The sequence below is a fragment of the Ranitomeya imitator genome, chromosome 1 (assembly GCF_032444005.1).
Source record: "Ranitomeya imitator isolate aRanImi1 chromosome 1, aRanImi1.pri, whole genome shotgun sequence".
Lineage (NCBI taxonomy): Eukaryota > Metazoa > Chordata > Amphibia > Anura > Dendrobatidae > Ranitomeya > Ranitomeya imitator.
In genome coordinates this window covers 247,556,933-247,572,376 of record NC_091282.1, presented here as the reverse complement: position 1 = coordinate 247,572,376, position 15,444 = coordinate 247,556,933, and the positions used below count along the sequence as shown (strand labels likewise).

The 15,444-nt window shown below is 44.2% G+C and overlaps 1 protein-coding gene across 1 annotated transcript; it reads right to left on the bottom strand.

Annotated features, from left to right (window-relative positions):
- Window positions 1-3,170: 3,170 nt before the first annotated feature.
- Window positions 3,171-14,925, bottom strand: ARPC3 (actin related protein 2/3 complex subunit 3). The gene is made up of 7 exons (XM_069755219.1): window positions 14,807-14,925; window positions 12,168-12,267; window positions 10,107-10,183; window positions 9,949-10,017; window positions 6,836-6,962; window positions 4,528-4,622; window positions 3,171-3,397 (listed from the first exon to the last, which is right to left on the bottom strand). The coding sequence occupies exons 1-7, from the start codon at window positions 14,810-14,812 to the stop codon at window positions 3,335-3,337; spliced, it is 537 nt and encodes a 178-aa protein (XP_069611320.1). The 5' UTR covers window positions 14,813-14,925; the 3' UTR covers window positions 3,171-3,334.
- Between the last annotated feature and the right edge of the window lie 519 nt (window positions 14,926-15,444).

Below are 15,444 nucleotides of genomic sequence, written 5' to 3'. Positions count from 1 at the left end.
TCCGCCGAAAAAAAAGACACACAAAACATGCAAGAATCAAACACAGTCACAGTGCCGGGGCAGCTTAGCCGTGTGCGGTAAGGGTGTATAAAAGAAATTAGCCCTTTGTTACACAGTATGTAAGATAGGTGTGCTCTTCTCGGCGCCGCTGAATGTGTTTTCGGGAGTGCGGCCGTAAGTGAAACCAGTCACCTGATGTTGGTACACAGTACGGAACCCCGGCCGTAAAGTAATTGTTGCAAAAGATATCCAAGCAACGGAGACGCTCCTATTATGCAACATATAGGAGACATATTCTGTTATTTCTAATGCGCCGCCGGTTAAGTATAAAAAATATAACTACAGGTGAAATCAGTCTTACAGAAATAAATATACAATAAAGACTTTTTCTTTTTCCTGACCGCAAGATGTATGTTGGAGCTAATTCTGAGCAGCAAAAGACACTGTGCCACAGATACGGCAAGAGAAACACATATAAAAATGTGTAACAAAGGGCTAATTTCTTTTATACACCCTTACCGCACACGGCTAAGCTGCCCCGGCACTGTGACTGTGTTTGATTCTTGCATGTTTTGTGTGTCTTTTTTTCGGCGGAGTCTGGCGCTGTCATGACAAGATTTTTTAGCGCATGCGCCCTTCTACCTCATTTCTCTTCCTGTTCTTTCATTGGCCATCTGCGATATAAAAAGGTACCGTACCAGCGTCTAACCACCCCTGGACGAAGCATTTCAGTGCGAAACGCGCGTCGGGTGTGGTGGACGCCTGGAGACTCCCTCTGTCACCTTTGGTAATTATCATGCTAATGCTGTGTTTATATATGAATGTGTTTAGTTAGCCCCTTCTGTTTGGCCTGATGAATGAGTATCACTCTTCTATAGGTATACTATGGTCACAAACATGTTGACCCAGTATGTGTAGGGGTGCATTATATTTGTGAGATAGGATTTCCTACGTTACATATTATGCCTAATTAATAAATATGCATTATCGTGGTTAGTCACAAGTGATATCTGTGACTCTATATATATATATATATACAGGTTGTCTCCAGGTGTATCCACTTTTTTCTTTCCTGTCTTTTTTGTGGTCCTCACCTTTGAGTTATATTGTTGTTATATTTTTGTGATTTGTTAATAAAAATATCCTTTTATTGAATTTGCTCTGGTGTGGAGCCTTCTTATATCGGTGTTTATAGATGCAGCATGAAGCAGAGCTCAGACAGCTAACCCCGCCCACACCAGGCTCTATGTACATAGTCTATTGACAGTGAGCTGCTAATCCCAGGATGGGGCGGAGTCAGACTACAGTTGTGGACATTATACCTGGCACCGATAATGTCACTGTAAGAAAACCAGAGCACACAGCTTAATAAATAACAAATCATTGAATTCAGTGTTTTAACCCCTACCTCAGATTACATGAAAGGAATCGCTCAGCAAGTTTTTGCTAAGTGCAACTTCCCATCTACTTGATTTCCCATATAGCTCTGCTTCTATAATGCCAGAGCTGTCAAAGTAGGAAGGGGGAGTGGTGAATGAGGGAAAACAAGTAGGTTAAGTGCACTTAAATGTTTGGTCACGCAAAGGGTGCACGAAGAGCCCGTACTTGGGTTGAACAATCATTCTGTTAAGACAAAAAAAAATGCTGCTAAATAAGAGTTTAACACACTGCTTAAAAGGGGTTTGCCAGGCGTGTTTGTGTGTTCAGTCTGATTGATGCTTGCAACCTCCTAACAGTATACAATATGCACACTTTGAGGATTCTGCTCGGTCTTCTGGAACTGTTGTCACAGGATTGCTCATATGAGATTTTTGTACTTGCAGTCCCATGCGATTAGCTACATTTCTTGCTTCCCTCTATTGAGAGAAGCCAGAAGAGCAGCTGCTCCGCATGTGACCGCCAGAATGCAAGAATACAAGTGGACACGGGACTCTGCAAGCTGTAGTCACTGCACAGAAAAACATGGCTGGCCCACCCCTTTAACATTGCAACACTTTATGTGCTATATGTATTCAAGTGCGGCAGAAAGTTCTACCATTGCCCCTTCATTTGAATGGACCTGTAGAAATCCATACATGTGCTTCAGAAACAGAATACCTGGCCCTATTTACTGGAAATGGTCAGACATCAAAATTAAATATTCTGTTTTAATGCAGTGAACTTAAATAATAGTTACATCCAAAGTGCATTGTACAACTCTCCTGGGCATAGTGATGCCATACTTGTATAGCACTGGGTTTACATGCATCTCCCTTAGCTTTTAATGCAGCCTCTGAATGTATCATGATATTTAAGTAAAGACAAAAAAGTAGTTTGGACTAGAGGAAATTATGTTTGGGGCAGCATGCATCCTCTGTATTAAGGACCGATCACCTGGTTACCATGCAAAAGTGGTTGTGTGTGTGTGTGTGTGTGTGTGTGTGTCACACAAGATAGATGATGAATATTGTCCTTGTGAATTAAAAGGAATATCTTGTCAGGTTTTTGCTAGTTAATCTAAGAGCAGCATAATATAGGGCACAAGAACCTGATTATAGGGATGTTCCACTTACTAGGCTATGTACTATACTTTTATTACAATCAGTGTTTGCAGCTTATTATCACTACAGGACAAGGCATCTGGTGCCTACTAGTCAACCAGTTGATGCCACCCCCACCACTGATTAGCTGCCTGCTCACATGAGGCTGACCATCAGGGGTGTGGGTGGGGTTACACACATATCAGCACTCTGAGCACTGCGCGCTCAGATATATAGATCCAGGCATGAAAATGTTATCAGACCTGCACATGCTGATGCCGTTTTAAAACGTGGCCATTGTGGTTTCTGCAGCATGATTCTAGGTGAAAGCATCTCTGCGTCTCTAGTCTGGATGCCATAACTGGAACCTATAATAATTTGGTCAATGTCAGAACTGGGACCACAAGCTGTTCGTTACAGTGAGATCCGGACTGTCTAAGCAACAGAGACTGCAATAATCGGGGAAAGGAAGACTGTAGATATATGGCAGCGACATCTGTGTTACATGGTCGGACAGGGGAGAACCAGAACAAGCCAATGTCAGGGTAAATATAGACTATTTATTGGCATACAGGAGAGGATGTGCGTGGTAACAAATCACTGTTCCATCCAGTGGAGACACAGCAAAAGCACAAAAGCACCAAGCAGTAATCAAGAAACAAAATTTCCCAATTTTATTAAGCACCAGCTTAACACTGAATATTTGCCCAAATATTACTTGCTTTGTTTGGCTGCAAATTTTCATATTACAATACAGTATAAAACTTTTGCTTAACATCAAAACAAAATAAGTCAATGATTTTCAGCTTCTTTCTTTATTGCCCAGGACCAGACAGAGATTTATTCATGAACTGTCTCTTTACAAAGCACATCCACCACTGGAGAGAAAAAAAAGAAATGATTGTGGAAATAAAACATATTATAGTTCTGCCTGAAGAAGAATCCGCACACCCATGTGTCGTGGTACGTATATGGACCGCGGTACTAGGACTGACCATGGGTTACTGACCCCATAAGGGGAGAGCCTCAGATTTGCCTACAAGGCTGTTGAGTTTAGGTTGAGAGGCTTGCAATCGGACAGTGACGCACAAATGTGTGAATATGGCCTATGGGGCACTGCAGGACAGCCAGATTTACGCACAGAGAAAGTCGTGTGGACATAAAGCCTAAAGAATATACACCGGTTCATTAGCCGTGGTGCTGGCGCAATGATGGGAAATTACTTTTAAAGTCGCCCTGCCATTTACTTTTTGCCCCACTAAACCTATGTAGATGTCAGTGTAGTGTGGTGTCCCTGTGTTACTATACCGTGCTCACAGATTACCGTCTCCTCCGATATCCAGGGCCGCTCTGCTCCTCTTCGGAGTCATGTGACAATGATTCAGACTCTCCGATCACATTGCGCTCCACGTGTCCTTTACAATATAAGTCTATGGGGCCTCGTTCTGACGCATCTTAGGCTTATATTGGAAAAGCCGCTTCCAGGTCACAGAGCGCACTGCGACCCAGAGAGGAGCAGAACGGTGCTGGATGCCGGAGGAGACTGATCGGATCACAGAGTATATTAATACATTGAGCCTACATTGACATTTACACAGGTTTAGGGGTAAAAAAAAGATAATGGCAGCGCTTTTTTAAATATACCAATTTTGGTGAATCTTTGTTTATGCATTAGAAAATTACATTTACAGCACTGAAGCCAGGGCTGTGGAGTCGGTGTTCATTTTGGTGAAGTCAGAATAAAATGGACCGACTTAGGATATAATACTATGGCAGTATCACCAGGAAGAGGGGGGGAGCGGGAGGGTCTGCGCTCCAGCAGTATCAGCAACTAATCAATCGGAGTCAAACAAAATAAGAAATAGGATGTGTCACCCATACAACTGGCAATTCAGTTCAGTCATTGCCAGGTGTTAGGGCGCTGTACGCCATCTAGTGGTTCATGTGACATAACGTTTTTGTGCCCAATATAAATACACTCAATCATGGGTAAGAAATGGTATTTTACCTTGCTGGGCTTGTCTGTCTGAGGATCAAACACCTTTTCGCATAGCCTTAGACCAGTCTCCTGCCTCAGTTGCTGCAAGTAGGCTCTCATCACCTCTGAGAGAAGGGTAAAGGCGAATGAAACACATTGCCAGTTCTGCACAAACTAACAAGTACATATAGTCGCAGGCGCCAATCTGTCAGGAAAAAAAACTTTTTTTCAAAAATGATCACACAGCATCACTGTGAAATTTGGGGCGTCTGCTTCCCATCTGGTCTAGTAAATTAACAAGTACATATAGTGGCAGGCGCCAATCTGTCAGGATTGAAGAGACAGACTTTTATTTTTTCTTTTTAATTATCACACAGCATTAGCCACTGTAATAAATGATGAAGTACAGCCAACTACCCCAGAAAATAACGGGAGGTGCAGCGAGACCTCTACGTGGGCTTCGTATTGCTGCCCGGCCTCATCGAGGGTCTGAGCAGTACAGGAAAAGGCCAATATGTAATCCGCTCCCTCCAAACCACGTGCCAGCGGCAAACATGGAATATCAGCCTACAGGGTGGAAGCTAGTGGCAAGTGTGAAAATCGGAGAATTTCAAGCAAGTTTGTTTAATTACAAATTATTGTAAAAACCTGATTGGAGGAGGACTTGTCAGCAGGTGTCAGCTTTTGCTCTTATTTCATTTCCGCTCCTCTCCCAACTATACAATTTTTTTCTTAATATGGTTCCAAAGATGCAGGCTTTTTTTTAGTTAGCCTGTCTTCGGCTATTTCTCCTGGTCCCACCCTGGCTCCTGTACACACAGGAGAGCAGGGCCCTGTGATGCCAACAGTGTCTCCCACAGTGGGCAGCCCACACACTGCAGCGGCCTACCAGGAATCTGTCCGGTCCGACAGTCTGGTCCTGCCTGTTGGCCAGAGAGCAGATTTAACTCCACACCTAGAACCTGAGGCTGCAGCCCATCGACAACATAGTGAGTCTATTAGGTCACATGACTGGAGGCTTCCCCAGAAGTACCCCTAGTACCACACACTGGGAGCAGCAATGCGTTTCCATATACTTCCATGGTATGCTTCTCTATCACCTGGGTGCCTCCCTTATAGCTCACACAGAATGCAGACATAAGCCTGGTCGGCTGCTTTCTACCAACTTCACCTACTGAATGACCACCTGACAGCTCCGCACAATCGCTGCGCTCTGTCCCTAGCTCAACATTCAGTCTCACGCGGAAAGAGAAAAAATGAAAAGGCATTATTGTGGGCTAAGTCTCAAACTGCATTTAAAAATAAATATTAAAAAAAAAATATTTGAGGCAGCAGCAGAAGAAGAGCAAGAACTGGCCACTTTTGACCTGGGACAGATCCTCCTTCAAAGGAACTTGTCTACATTTGAAAGTAATGGCTGTGTAGGTACTTGTTCCCTAGTACAAATGGTACTTTTTCTGGAGATTCAATGTGCTAGTCTAGAGAAATCTAGCTTAGAGGCTTTATGCAAATCAGGATGGATGTGCACAAGGGGTGTGTCAGGGCATTTAGACGGCTTCAAGTGAATTGACACGCCCCTAGTGCACTTCTGTCCCAAACTGTATATGACTTCTACTCCCCCCCTCCATGTCAAAAAGGTATCATGTCTATTAAGGGACAAGCATCTATACAGTGGGTACCACTATTTCCATATGTAAATGTAGTGAGATGTTCCCTTTTAACATGTCTTTTTCTGATTTTCATTCTCTTACATTAGATGGCAAAACAATTAATAGTCGATATTATGGGGTGGGGAAAGAAGGATCATAAAGTATGAAAGGTAGTCAGCTCACCTGATTCCGGGCTGCTCCACACCTAGAATCCCAGCACGGAAAAAAGCCGAGCAGCTGGTCCAATTCATGAGACGATGAGTAATCCAGTGGGGAGAAGTATATCAATAAAAAAAGGAGATTTTTGTGTACTCACCGTAAAATCTTTTTCTCCGAGCCAATCATTGGGGGACACAGCCCATGTGTCCCCCAATGAGGCGTAGGAGAAAGTATGCTTTATTTAGTCCCTATCTTAAAAAATGGCATTCATGAGCCATGAATAAGACTTAGTCGAAACGCGTAGGCTCATGCCATATTTGTGCAATACGCTGTTATATGCTGATATTATAACAATAGGTGGTACACCATGAATGCCATTTTTTAAGATATGAACTAAATAAAAGCTTACTTTTTTATTGATATACTTTTCCCCACTGGATTACTCTTCGTATCATAAAGGATCACAACACATCTGTCCCATTTGTCATATATCCTGGAAACACATGGAAGTAACAAGAACAGAGTCTCACCATCTTCCTGCTTGCTGGAGGGTTTCACATACATGGCATTGAGAGGGAACCCCGGCTCCCCAGGAATGGGGAAGTTTGTAATTCCTAAAGTGTACATTTCTTTTTCACCTTGTCCTCTGGAATTACACTAGTTCAAAGAAAAAAAAAAAAACACATTACCCATGTAAAAGAATCTATGACCACATGTTGTATTCCATCAGTCTCCAGGAGCACAGAACAGGACAGAAATTATGTACACCCATTACATATAACATTGATAGTCATAAAAAGGCCGATACTGAGAGCGATGCGACGAGAAGAACGTGTGACTGCGTTATACGGGCCAAACAATGAGATGACATCAGTCACTCAGGATTTTATGGTAGAAATTCATCCAATTAACTGAAATTAACCTAATCTTCACCACATGAGCAACCAGCAATATTACCGCTTCTGTTGCTTTTTTAGCATTGACAGTTGTGTTTAATAAATGGATTGTCACTGGAAACTGATAGACCCTGTCAGCAGAATTTTGCTTAGTAAAGAACACACACAAATCCATTTTGTGGTTTTGGTGTAATCTTTGTGTATCTGGGTGGGCCTGTGGGCAGGGTCTTATCGTGGTGCTCTGGTCCTTTATTCATCCTCCTGTTGGAATGACAGGTGTCTGATCCATCGCTGACCTGCCTCCTAGTCTACATGTCACACCGGCACAATGACTGCTGTGGTCTCTAAAAAATCCATATTATCCCAACAAAATGGCGCTGGCAGCACACACCCAGTCACATCGCCAAGTTATACCCTTTGATCTTAATTCAGCTGATTGTCCATTCACTATCTGTCCCGACTCCTCCATATAAAGGAGCACTTGGTTCCTGTGTTCTCTCTCAGTGAGCCGCTATCGGACTCCTATGGTGGCAGCGAGAAGAAAAAGGATCAGCAGTCTGGAATTGGAAACAGCAGATCCTTATTCAGGTTTTCTACGAGTTCCTACATTCACTATTGATTCTCAAAAGACGTCACGAGGAGGCTGTCACTTCCCCACAGTTTCGATCACCCCCCTGAAGCAGGACATCATCAGGGGGCGGCACTGCGCTCACTTACAACAGCTCCGTTCATCACTGCCACCTATTCAGAAGGTTATCGATCTCAGTGAAGGGGCTGGGAGAAGTGACAGCAGCGCCATCCCACCGATTTTGTCACCACCCTGAAAGGGATCATCATCGGGAGTAGCTATTATAGAAGTAACGGGAGCGACCGCAGCGCAGTGTCCGGATGATCTGTTTCAGGGAAGTGACAGAAGAAGGAGGGGAGTGACCGCAGTGCAGTGTCCTGATCACGGTCCGTTTCAGAGAAGTGACAGAAGAAGGGGGGGGGGGGGTGTGTGTGTGTGACCGCACCACAGCATCCCGATGATGATCTGTTTCAGCAAAGTGACAGAGGCGGGGGGGGAGACGGGGGGAGGGTAGTGACCGCAGTGCAGTGTACCGATTATGATCCGTTTCAGGGAAGTGACAGAAGCAGGAGGGGAGTGACCACAGCGCAGTGTCCTGATGATGATCCGTTTCAGGGAAGTGACAGAAGAAGGGGGGGGGGGGGGAGGGGGGGAGTGACCACAGCGCAGTGTCCTGATGATGATCCGTTTCAGGGAAGTGACAGAAGAAGGGGGGGGGAGTGACCGCAGTGCAGTGTCCTGATGATGATCCGTTTCAGGGAAGTGCCAGAAGCAGAAGGGGAGTGACCGCAGCGCAGTGTCCTGATGACGATCCGTTTCAGAGAAGTGACAGAGGCAGGAGAGGAGTGACCGCACCGCAGTGTCCTGATGATCTGTTTCAGGGAAGTGACAGAAGCAGCAGGGGAGTGACCGCAGCGCAGTGTCCTGATGACGATCCGTTTCAGAGAAGTGACAGAAGAAGGGGGGGGGGGGAGTGACCGCAGTGCAGTGTCCTGATGATGATCCGTTTCAGGGAAGTGCCAGAAGCAGAAGGGGAGTGACCGCAGCGCAGTGTCCTGATGACGATCCGTTTCAGAGAAGTGACAGAGGCAGGAGAGGAGTGACCGCACCGCAGTGTCCTGATGATCTGTTTCAGGGAAGTGACAGAAGCAGCAGGGGAGTGACCGCAGCGCAGTGTCCTGATGACGATCCGTTTCAGAGAAGTGACAGAGGCAGGAGAGGAGTGACCGCACTGCAGTGTCCTGATCACGATCCGTTTCCGGGAAGTGACAGAGGCAGGAGGGTGGTGATCGCAGCACAGTGTCCTGAAGATGATCCATTTCAGGGAAGTGACAGAAGCAGGAGGGGAGTGACAGCACTGCAGTGTCCTGATCACGATCCGTTTCAGAGAAGTGACAGAAGAAAGGGGGGGGGGGGGGGGGTGACCGCACCGCAGCGTCCCGATGATGATCTGTTTCAGCAAAGTGACAGAGGCAGGGGTAGTGACCCCCGATTATGATCCGTTTCAGGGAAGTGACAGAAGCAGGAGGGGAGTGACCGCAGCGCAGTGTCCTGATGATGATCCGTTTCAGGGAAGTGACAGAAGCAGGAGGGGAGTGACCGCAGCACCACCATTTCACCCCAATGATATTCTGTTCCACGGTGGTGACAAAAAACGTGGGGTAGTGCTGTCATTGATTTGAGACTTCATCAAGGGGCGGTGAAAGAGACTGTGGTCAGTGAATGAAGTGCCACCCCCTGACGACGCTCCGTTTCTGGAGGGGGGAGGGTTTGAAAGGAAGCTGCAAAGAAATAATGCAGAGCCATGCTCTAGATGACGTCCTGGATGAGAATCCCTAGTGAATGGTGAGACTCGAACAGGACATCACAGTAAGTAAAGTAAGCTATTACAAAAAAAAAAAAAAAAAAAAAAAGACAGGGATCAGTTGTAGGAGAACAGTAAACTATTTTCAAATAAGAAAAAAAAATACAAAAGATAAGATTTAAACACATTTATAAAAAGCATTTTAGATATCGGACCACCCTTTTAACATATCTTATGTTTTAAGACCATTTTTACCGTTTCTTGGCACTGATTACACATTTTTTCTCTTGTAATCCAATATTTTCTTTGGCTAACTTTGTAAATCTGAAGACTGAAAAGTATAAAGCATTTGTGGTAATTTGTACAAAGTCTCACCTTTTGCAGCTTTTTCAAACACTCGGAAATATAAAGGGTGATATAAATCAAGGTCCGGTCAGCTTCATTCTAAAAGAAAAAAAAGGGCATAAAAACAGGGCACCTGAATAATCTGCATTAACACAGGGCACAACTAAATATTATAACAAATCACTTGCCTTAATTTCATAGTTCTTGAAGAACACATTGGCCTTGAAATAATAAAGGGCTTCATCCACAATATCTGTGTCCTTGGCTAAGAAGAAAAAAAAAAAAGACAGCAGCCATAATAGTCACTTGTAATAATACATTATAAGAGGGAAATATAAAAGGTTATTCCCCTCCAAAAAATATCCCCTATCCAAAGGACAGAGGAGAACTTGATAACTTGCTTATTTTTGGGGATAAGACCCCCGCGATTCTGAAATTTGCAATCCTGAATGGTGTTCTGCACCCCAGCCCTGAATGGAGCGGAGGAGAACATGCTCAGCCTCGGCATCATTCATTGACTATGGGACTGCTCAGTAGAGCGCTCTGCGATTTCCAGCAGTCCCATAGCCAATGAATAATTGACAATGGTGCCACCTTCCGATCAAATGTGCTGCCATTAAGTTAAATTATAAACAAATAAAAATTCCAATTGTGGCTGATATATAATGCCTTGCATTTACACAATGTTCAATAATCTTCTGCATCATCAGTCTCATACAATTTCACTGGCACCACAAATCTGGAAACTGCTAAAGTGGAAGATTAAATGGCAACATTTTAGCCAATACTGTCGCCACCGTTAAAGGAGTTGTTTGTCCTACACAACTCTACTAAGACATATAGATGTAATACATTTCCCGCTTGGTACCCCTCTGAAAAGTTGATCAGTGTCACCGCCAGAATAATTGTCGGGATGATCTGTTCTGCCACTCATTCAATTCTATTGCACTGGCGTAGATAACCAAGCGCATTGCTCCGCTATCTTCAACATGATAGACAGTGAACTGGGCTTGGGTGATTATGCCCCCAAAATAAAATCTTCATTTAAAAAAATAAATAAATTACAAGGTTTTTTACATTAATCTCGATTTTTTGCAGAAGGGAAGCACACAAGCCATCATGCATGGAGAATACATATTTTATCTCCTGTCACTCTGAACTAACAGAAGAAGTTATGGGAGATGCAGATATTACAAATTAGCTTCTCTCCCTGCATTTAAATCAGAAAAGGGTGGCTCCTCTCCTGGCGTTATGGGATTAACATCCGAATTGTGCAGCAGGCATGTAGTGAATTGATTAAATTAATAGTCCTGCCCTACTTTGAGTAGTGTCAGGGCACATGGACGGCCAAGGAAAAATATTCAGATGGATTAGAGCTAAACCAATATTCCATGGTGGCAAGTCAGTAAGAATGGAGAAAAAGTGCAAGTGCGTACGAATTCCGGTCCTAGAAGTCATCAACAATAGGATATTGAGAGCACCGAGAAGAGACAATGCAAATATTGGTACAAGTCCGTCCAAGTGGACTCAAATAATATCAGTAAAGTGGAAGATGGAAGACAACTGAAGAGTATGGGACCGAAACCCCAACGGACGTTTCGCGTTAGCTTCTTCCTGGGTGTGTCGCATACATACGCACTTGCACTTGTTCTCCATTCTTACTGTCTTCGCCACCATGGAATATTGTTTTATGCCTAATCCATCTGAATATTTTTACATTTGGGCTTACTGAGCCCATCAGATATCTTGTTTGTCATTAGTTGTATGAATGTCCTGGTTACCACATTTCTGTCCATACATCATGGCTCTGGAGCAAAGGGATACCTGTTGTCATTCTCTTTTAACCTATCTTATTTACTTTTTATTCTAATAAAGTTTATTACTTCACTCTTATACGGGCAGTTTGGCTTCCCATTTATTTTGGCATTTCACAGTCTTATATATATTTTGATTAGGGGCGAGTTAGAGTTTCGGCCAGGTTTTATTACAGATCATCATCAGTGCTTGGAAAGAAACAGAATCTAAAGAAATGTCAGACTATAATAGACAGGCACTTAAAGTACATTATTCAATATGAAATTTTACGTTTTTGCATAAATCCACAAAACCTCATGTTATCCCCTTATATGTCCCATCTACGCCTCCACTCTGCGGAGGGAACATAGAAGCAAACGTTTCCCATGTCGCTGCGCACGCAGCACGCTGAGACTCGCGCCCGTCCTGCGGCAGGAATGTCAGCTCTCACTCACTTTCCCTGGGGGCAGGTCCTTTGAACTGGCTTCTAATCGGCAGCAATGCCATGTTTCCAATTAGTTTGGTGTCCGATTCCATCAACGTAGAGTGGTAGGCCTGGAATAAATACAGAAACAACATATTAAAAAGGAAATCCATGTAGGGCTTTATGAACTACAAGTATACATTTTACCATTTGGTAATGTGATATGGACTGTCCCATTGCTAGGAAATCATCTTATTAAAAATAAAAATCAAGTGAACAGCAAATTAAACAGAATCCCAGCAGTGAAAGTCTCATGGTGGGCTAGAGACAACCCATGTAGATACGCAGCAAAAGTCCACAATGGAGAACGGCCCCCACATCATTGATATAAAGCTGCATAAACCATCCTACTATTGATGGTTGTCAAGATCCAACACAAACACAGAAATACCACTCGCTCCTCACACTGGTCACTGGTCGGGTCATGACAACTCTCTGGCACCTGTACTGCGGAAGCCGTCTTCCAGGGGACAACCATCCGCCAGGGGACAACCGTCCGCCAGGGGACAACCGTCCATGGCCCAAAAGGGACCTTAGAGATGAAAATCTGGAGGTCAGATTAGCACCTTCACTTGGCACATAAATTGGATTTGCACATTATGCTAATTTGCACACTGTCATCGTGGTAGATATCGACTTTGGCCCCTGACTCAAATGTTTGTGTGTCATTATTTCTGGAGTAATACTGACATTTAGGTTTGCGCCTAATTCATTATTTATTTTGCACCCTTTTTTTTTTTTTTTTTAAATTAACCGATTCGTTTCACCTTCTTATATTTGGGAGGGGGAAGAGTTGGGTTTGGAATTATTGTGCAGTTGTACAGGGTCAAGTACAGTAACTTTTCGCTCTAAAACAAACAAAAAAAAAAAGCACAAACAAGAAGCAAAATGACAAGAAAATAGGAGCAGCTGTGCTTTTGGGCAAAACCCATCAACCCATCTGCGCAGTTTTTAAAGATTTGGTTAAAAAAAAAGGCAATAAATAAAAAAATAAAAAAAAGTCACCTGAAAATAAAACACTCACAAATGATGAAATGGGACCTATGTGTTGCTGTCTACAAAACAGCCAGACCAGGAGGCTCGGGACCCCCGTTCTGAATCAATGGGGTCCCAGGAATCATTCTATCAATTGGTGACAAACTTTTGAAACCTCCTCAAGCCTTACCGCGTGTGACCCTTTACTAGGAGCTCGGGATTTGGGCAGTATAGTGCGATAGTATCACAATGTACAAGAAAAGCTATCAGGGATGTGGAGTCGGTGTCATGGAAATCGAGGAGTCGGAGGTTTGGTTTACCCACAGCCAGGACTGGGCGAGCCCCCCGGGCAGGCAGAATTACATTGGCCTTTTTAGGACTGTGAATGGGCACTTGATAAATAAACGCACTTATAACTGGATAAAGGGATATCCTACACTGCTGAGGACGGCGGCGATGTGGGAAATGTTCTCTGTGTGACTGACAGGAAGAGCAGTGAGAGGGAGGACAGACGGAATAAGCCCCCTGCGAGCCGTGAGAGCTTCCCGGAAGTCCTCAGTGCAATCGGTGCAGGAGCGCTGTGGCTGGAGTCTACATTTCTCAATGTGGTCAGAAATAGAAAAAAGCTGCAGACTGTGCGCCCCCTGGTGGTCTGACAACAGGAACAGTCATTACAGCTCTGACAACGACTAGAATGACAGTAGTCAGGAGAATGTGCACAGCTTCAGTCCTAAGCGTCATCACACCTCCCTGTCCAAGATCAGAAGCATTAAAGGGACGTCCGGGCTCCTAGGAACTATTATATAAAAATAAGCAGTCCTCACACGGTTAACGTCCGCCGCTCTTTGCTTACTAGCACTGCAGCGATCACCTCGGCCAATCACAGGCATCACCACCAAGGCCAGGGATTGGCTGCAGCGGTTATGTATACAATTGGGCGATTTTTTTGTAAGACCATTTATTGTCTTGTGGTGTTCGCTGCAGGGTTTATTTAGCCAAATTCTTCACAATGGCGCCACGGGTTCATTAGTCAGGCGCAAACCCCAAAATACCTTTTATTCTGTCTCTGACCCATTTTGTGACTTTTTTCAGGCAAAAAAAAAAAATTGAACATTTTACTAAATGCTGCAAAACGTCTGCCGTAGATAAAATCCCGACGGGGACTGGAGAGCGATCGCGACATCTGAAGATCCCGAATCTCACTCACAGGGGGAAATTATTTTTTTTTAAATGAAATAAAATAAAGTGCAAATTAAAAATAAACCAAGAACAGACACAAATGCAAAACTGAATAGGGTCATTTTTTTTTTTTATTAATTTGACGCAAAATTCATGAACCACATGCGCCAATTTGACACATTTTTGCACAAAAACCATCAGCAGACGATGAATGGGGGCCATCTTGTACCTTACACTCACCTGAGGGAGTGACAAGAAGCCACAGTGGGTGTCACCGGGAATTCCATAGGAATGGGGGCACAATGCCCCGTGTCCTGGGTGATGCCACCGACTGCTGCAGGTATCGTTTCCTTCGGGCCTCACCCATCACTTCCTGATGAACCCCCCATCCTGCCCTGCTTGTACCCCGATCACCAGGCGATGGTGCCACACTACTGATCCCAGTCGCCCACTTACCGGCATGATTACGGTCCCGTGGCAGGAGACGATCTCTACACCGGCGATGCTGCTTCACACTTCCGCTGTCCCACCCAACGAGCCAGAAGCAGGAAGTGAAACGGTTGCGATTTACTTTGCGACCGCTAGGAGGCAGCAAAATTATGACGCGTGACAGAAGGGACGGAGTAATTCGGCTTGTGGCCACTAGGCGGCCTGAGGTCCCCGCACAGGGAATGAACAGAGAACCTACAGGCAGACATTACCCGAGGCTGTGGTAAATCCCGCCATGATGTGCTGGACCAGGGGAAATGGACCACCTGGAAGATACAGTATATAGACTACTGTTTATTTCAGGTGAAATTAAAACAGGCTACAAGCTGTAAAAAAATAATAATGTTCTTTTGTTTACATTTCATAAGGTTTACATTGTATTGTCTTTTTTTAATTCAGGGCATGCAAAAATTATAGATCATCCCTTTCTCTTTCTGTTCCCACCTAAAATGGTGGAACGGTGTATACATTTGTTTACGTTCTCAGCGACTGAGCCTGCTCCACACGGCGTAAGCGAACATCATGTATCAGGAAAAAGTTAAAATCGTACATGTCGGATGCATTGAACGGTGCTACTTTACATGTCAATATCTTCCCATAAAGAA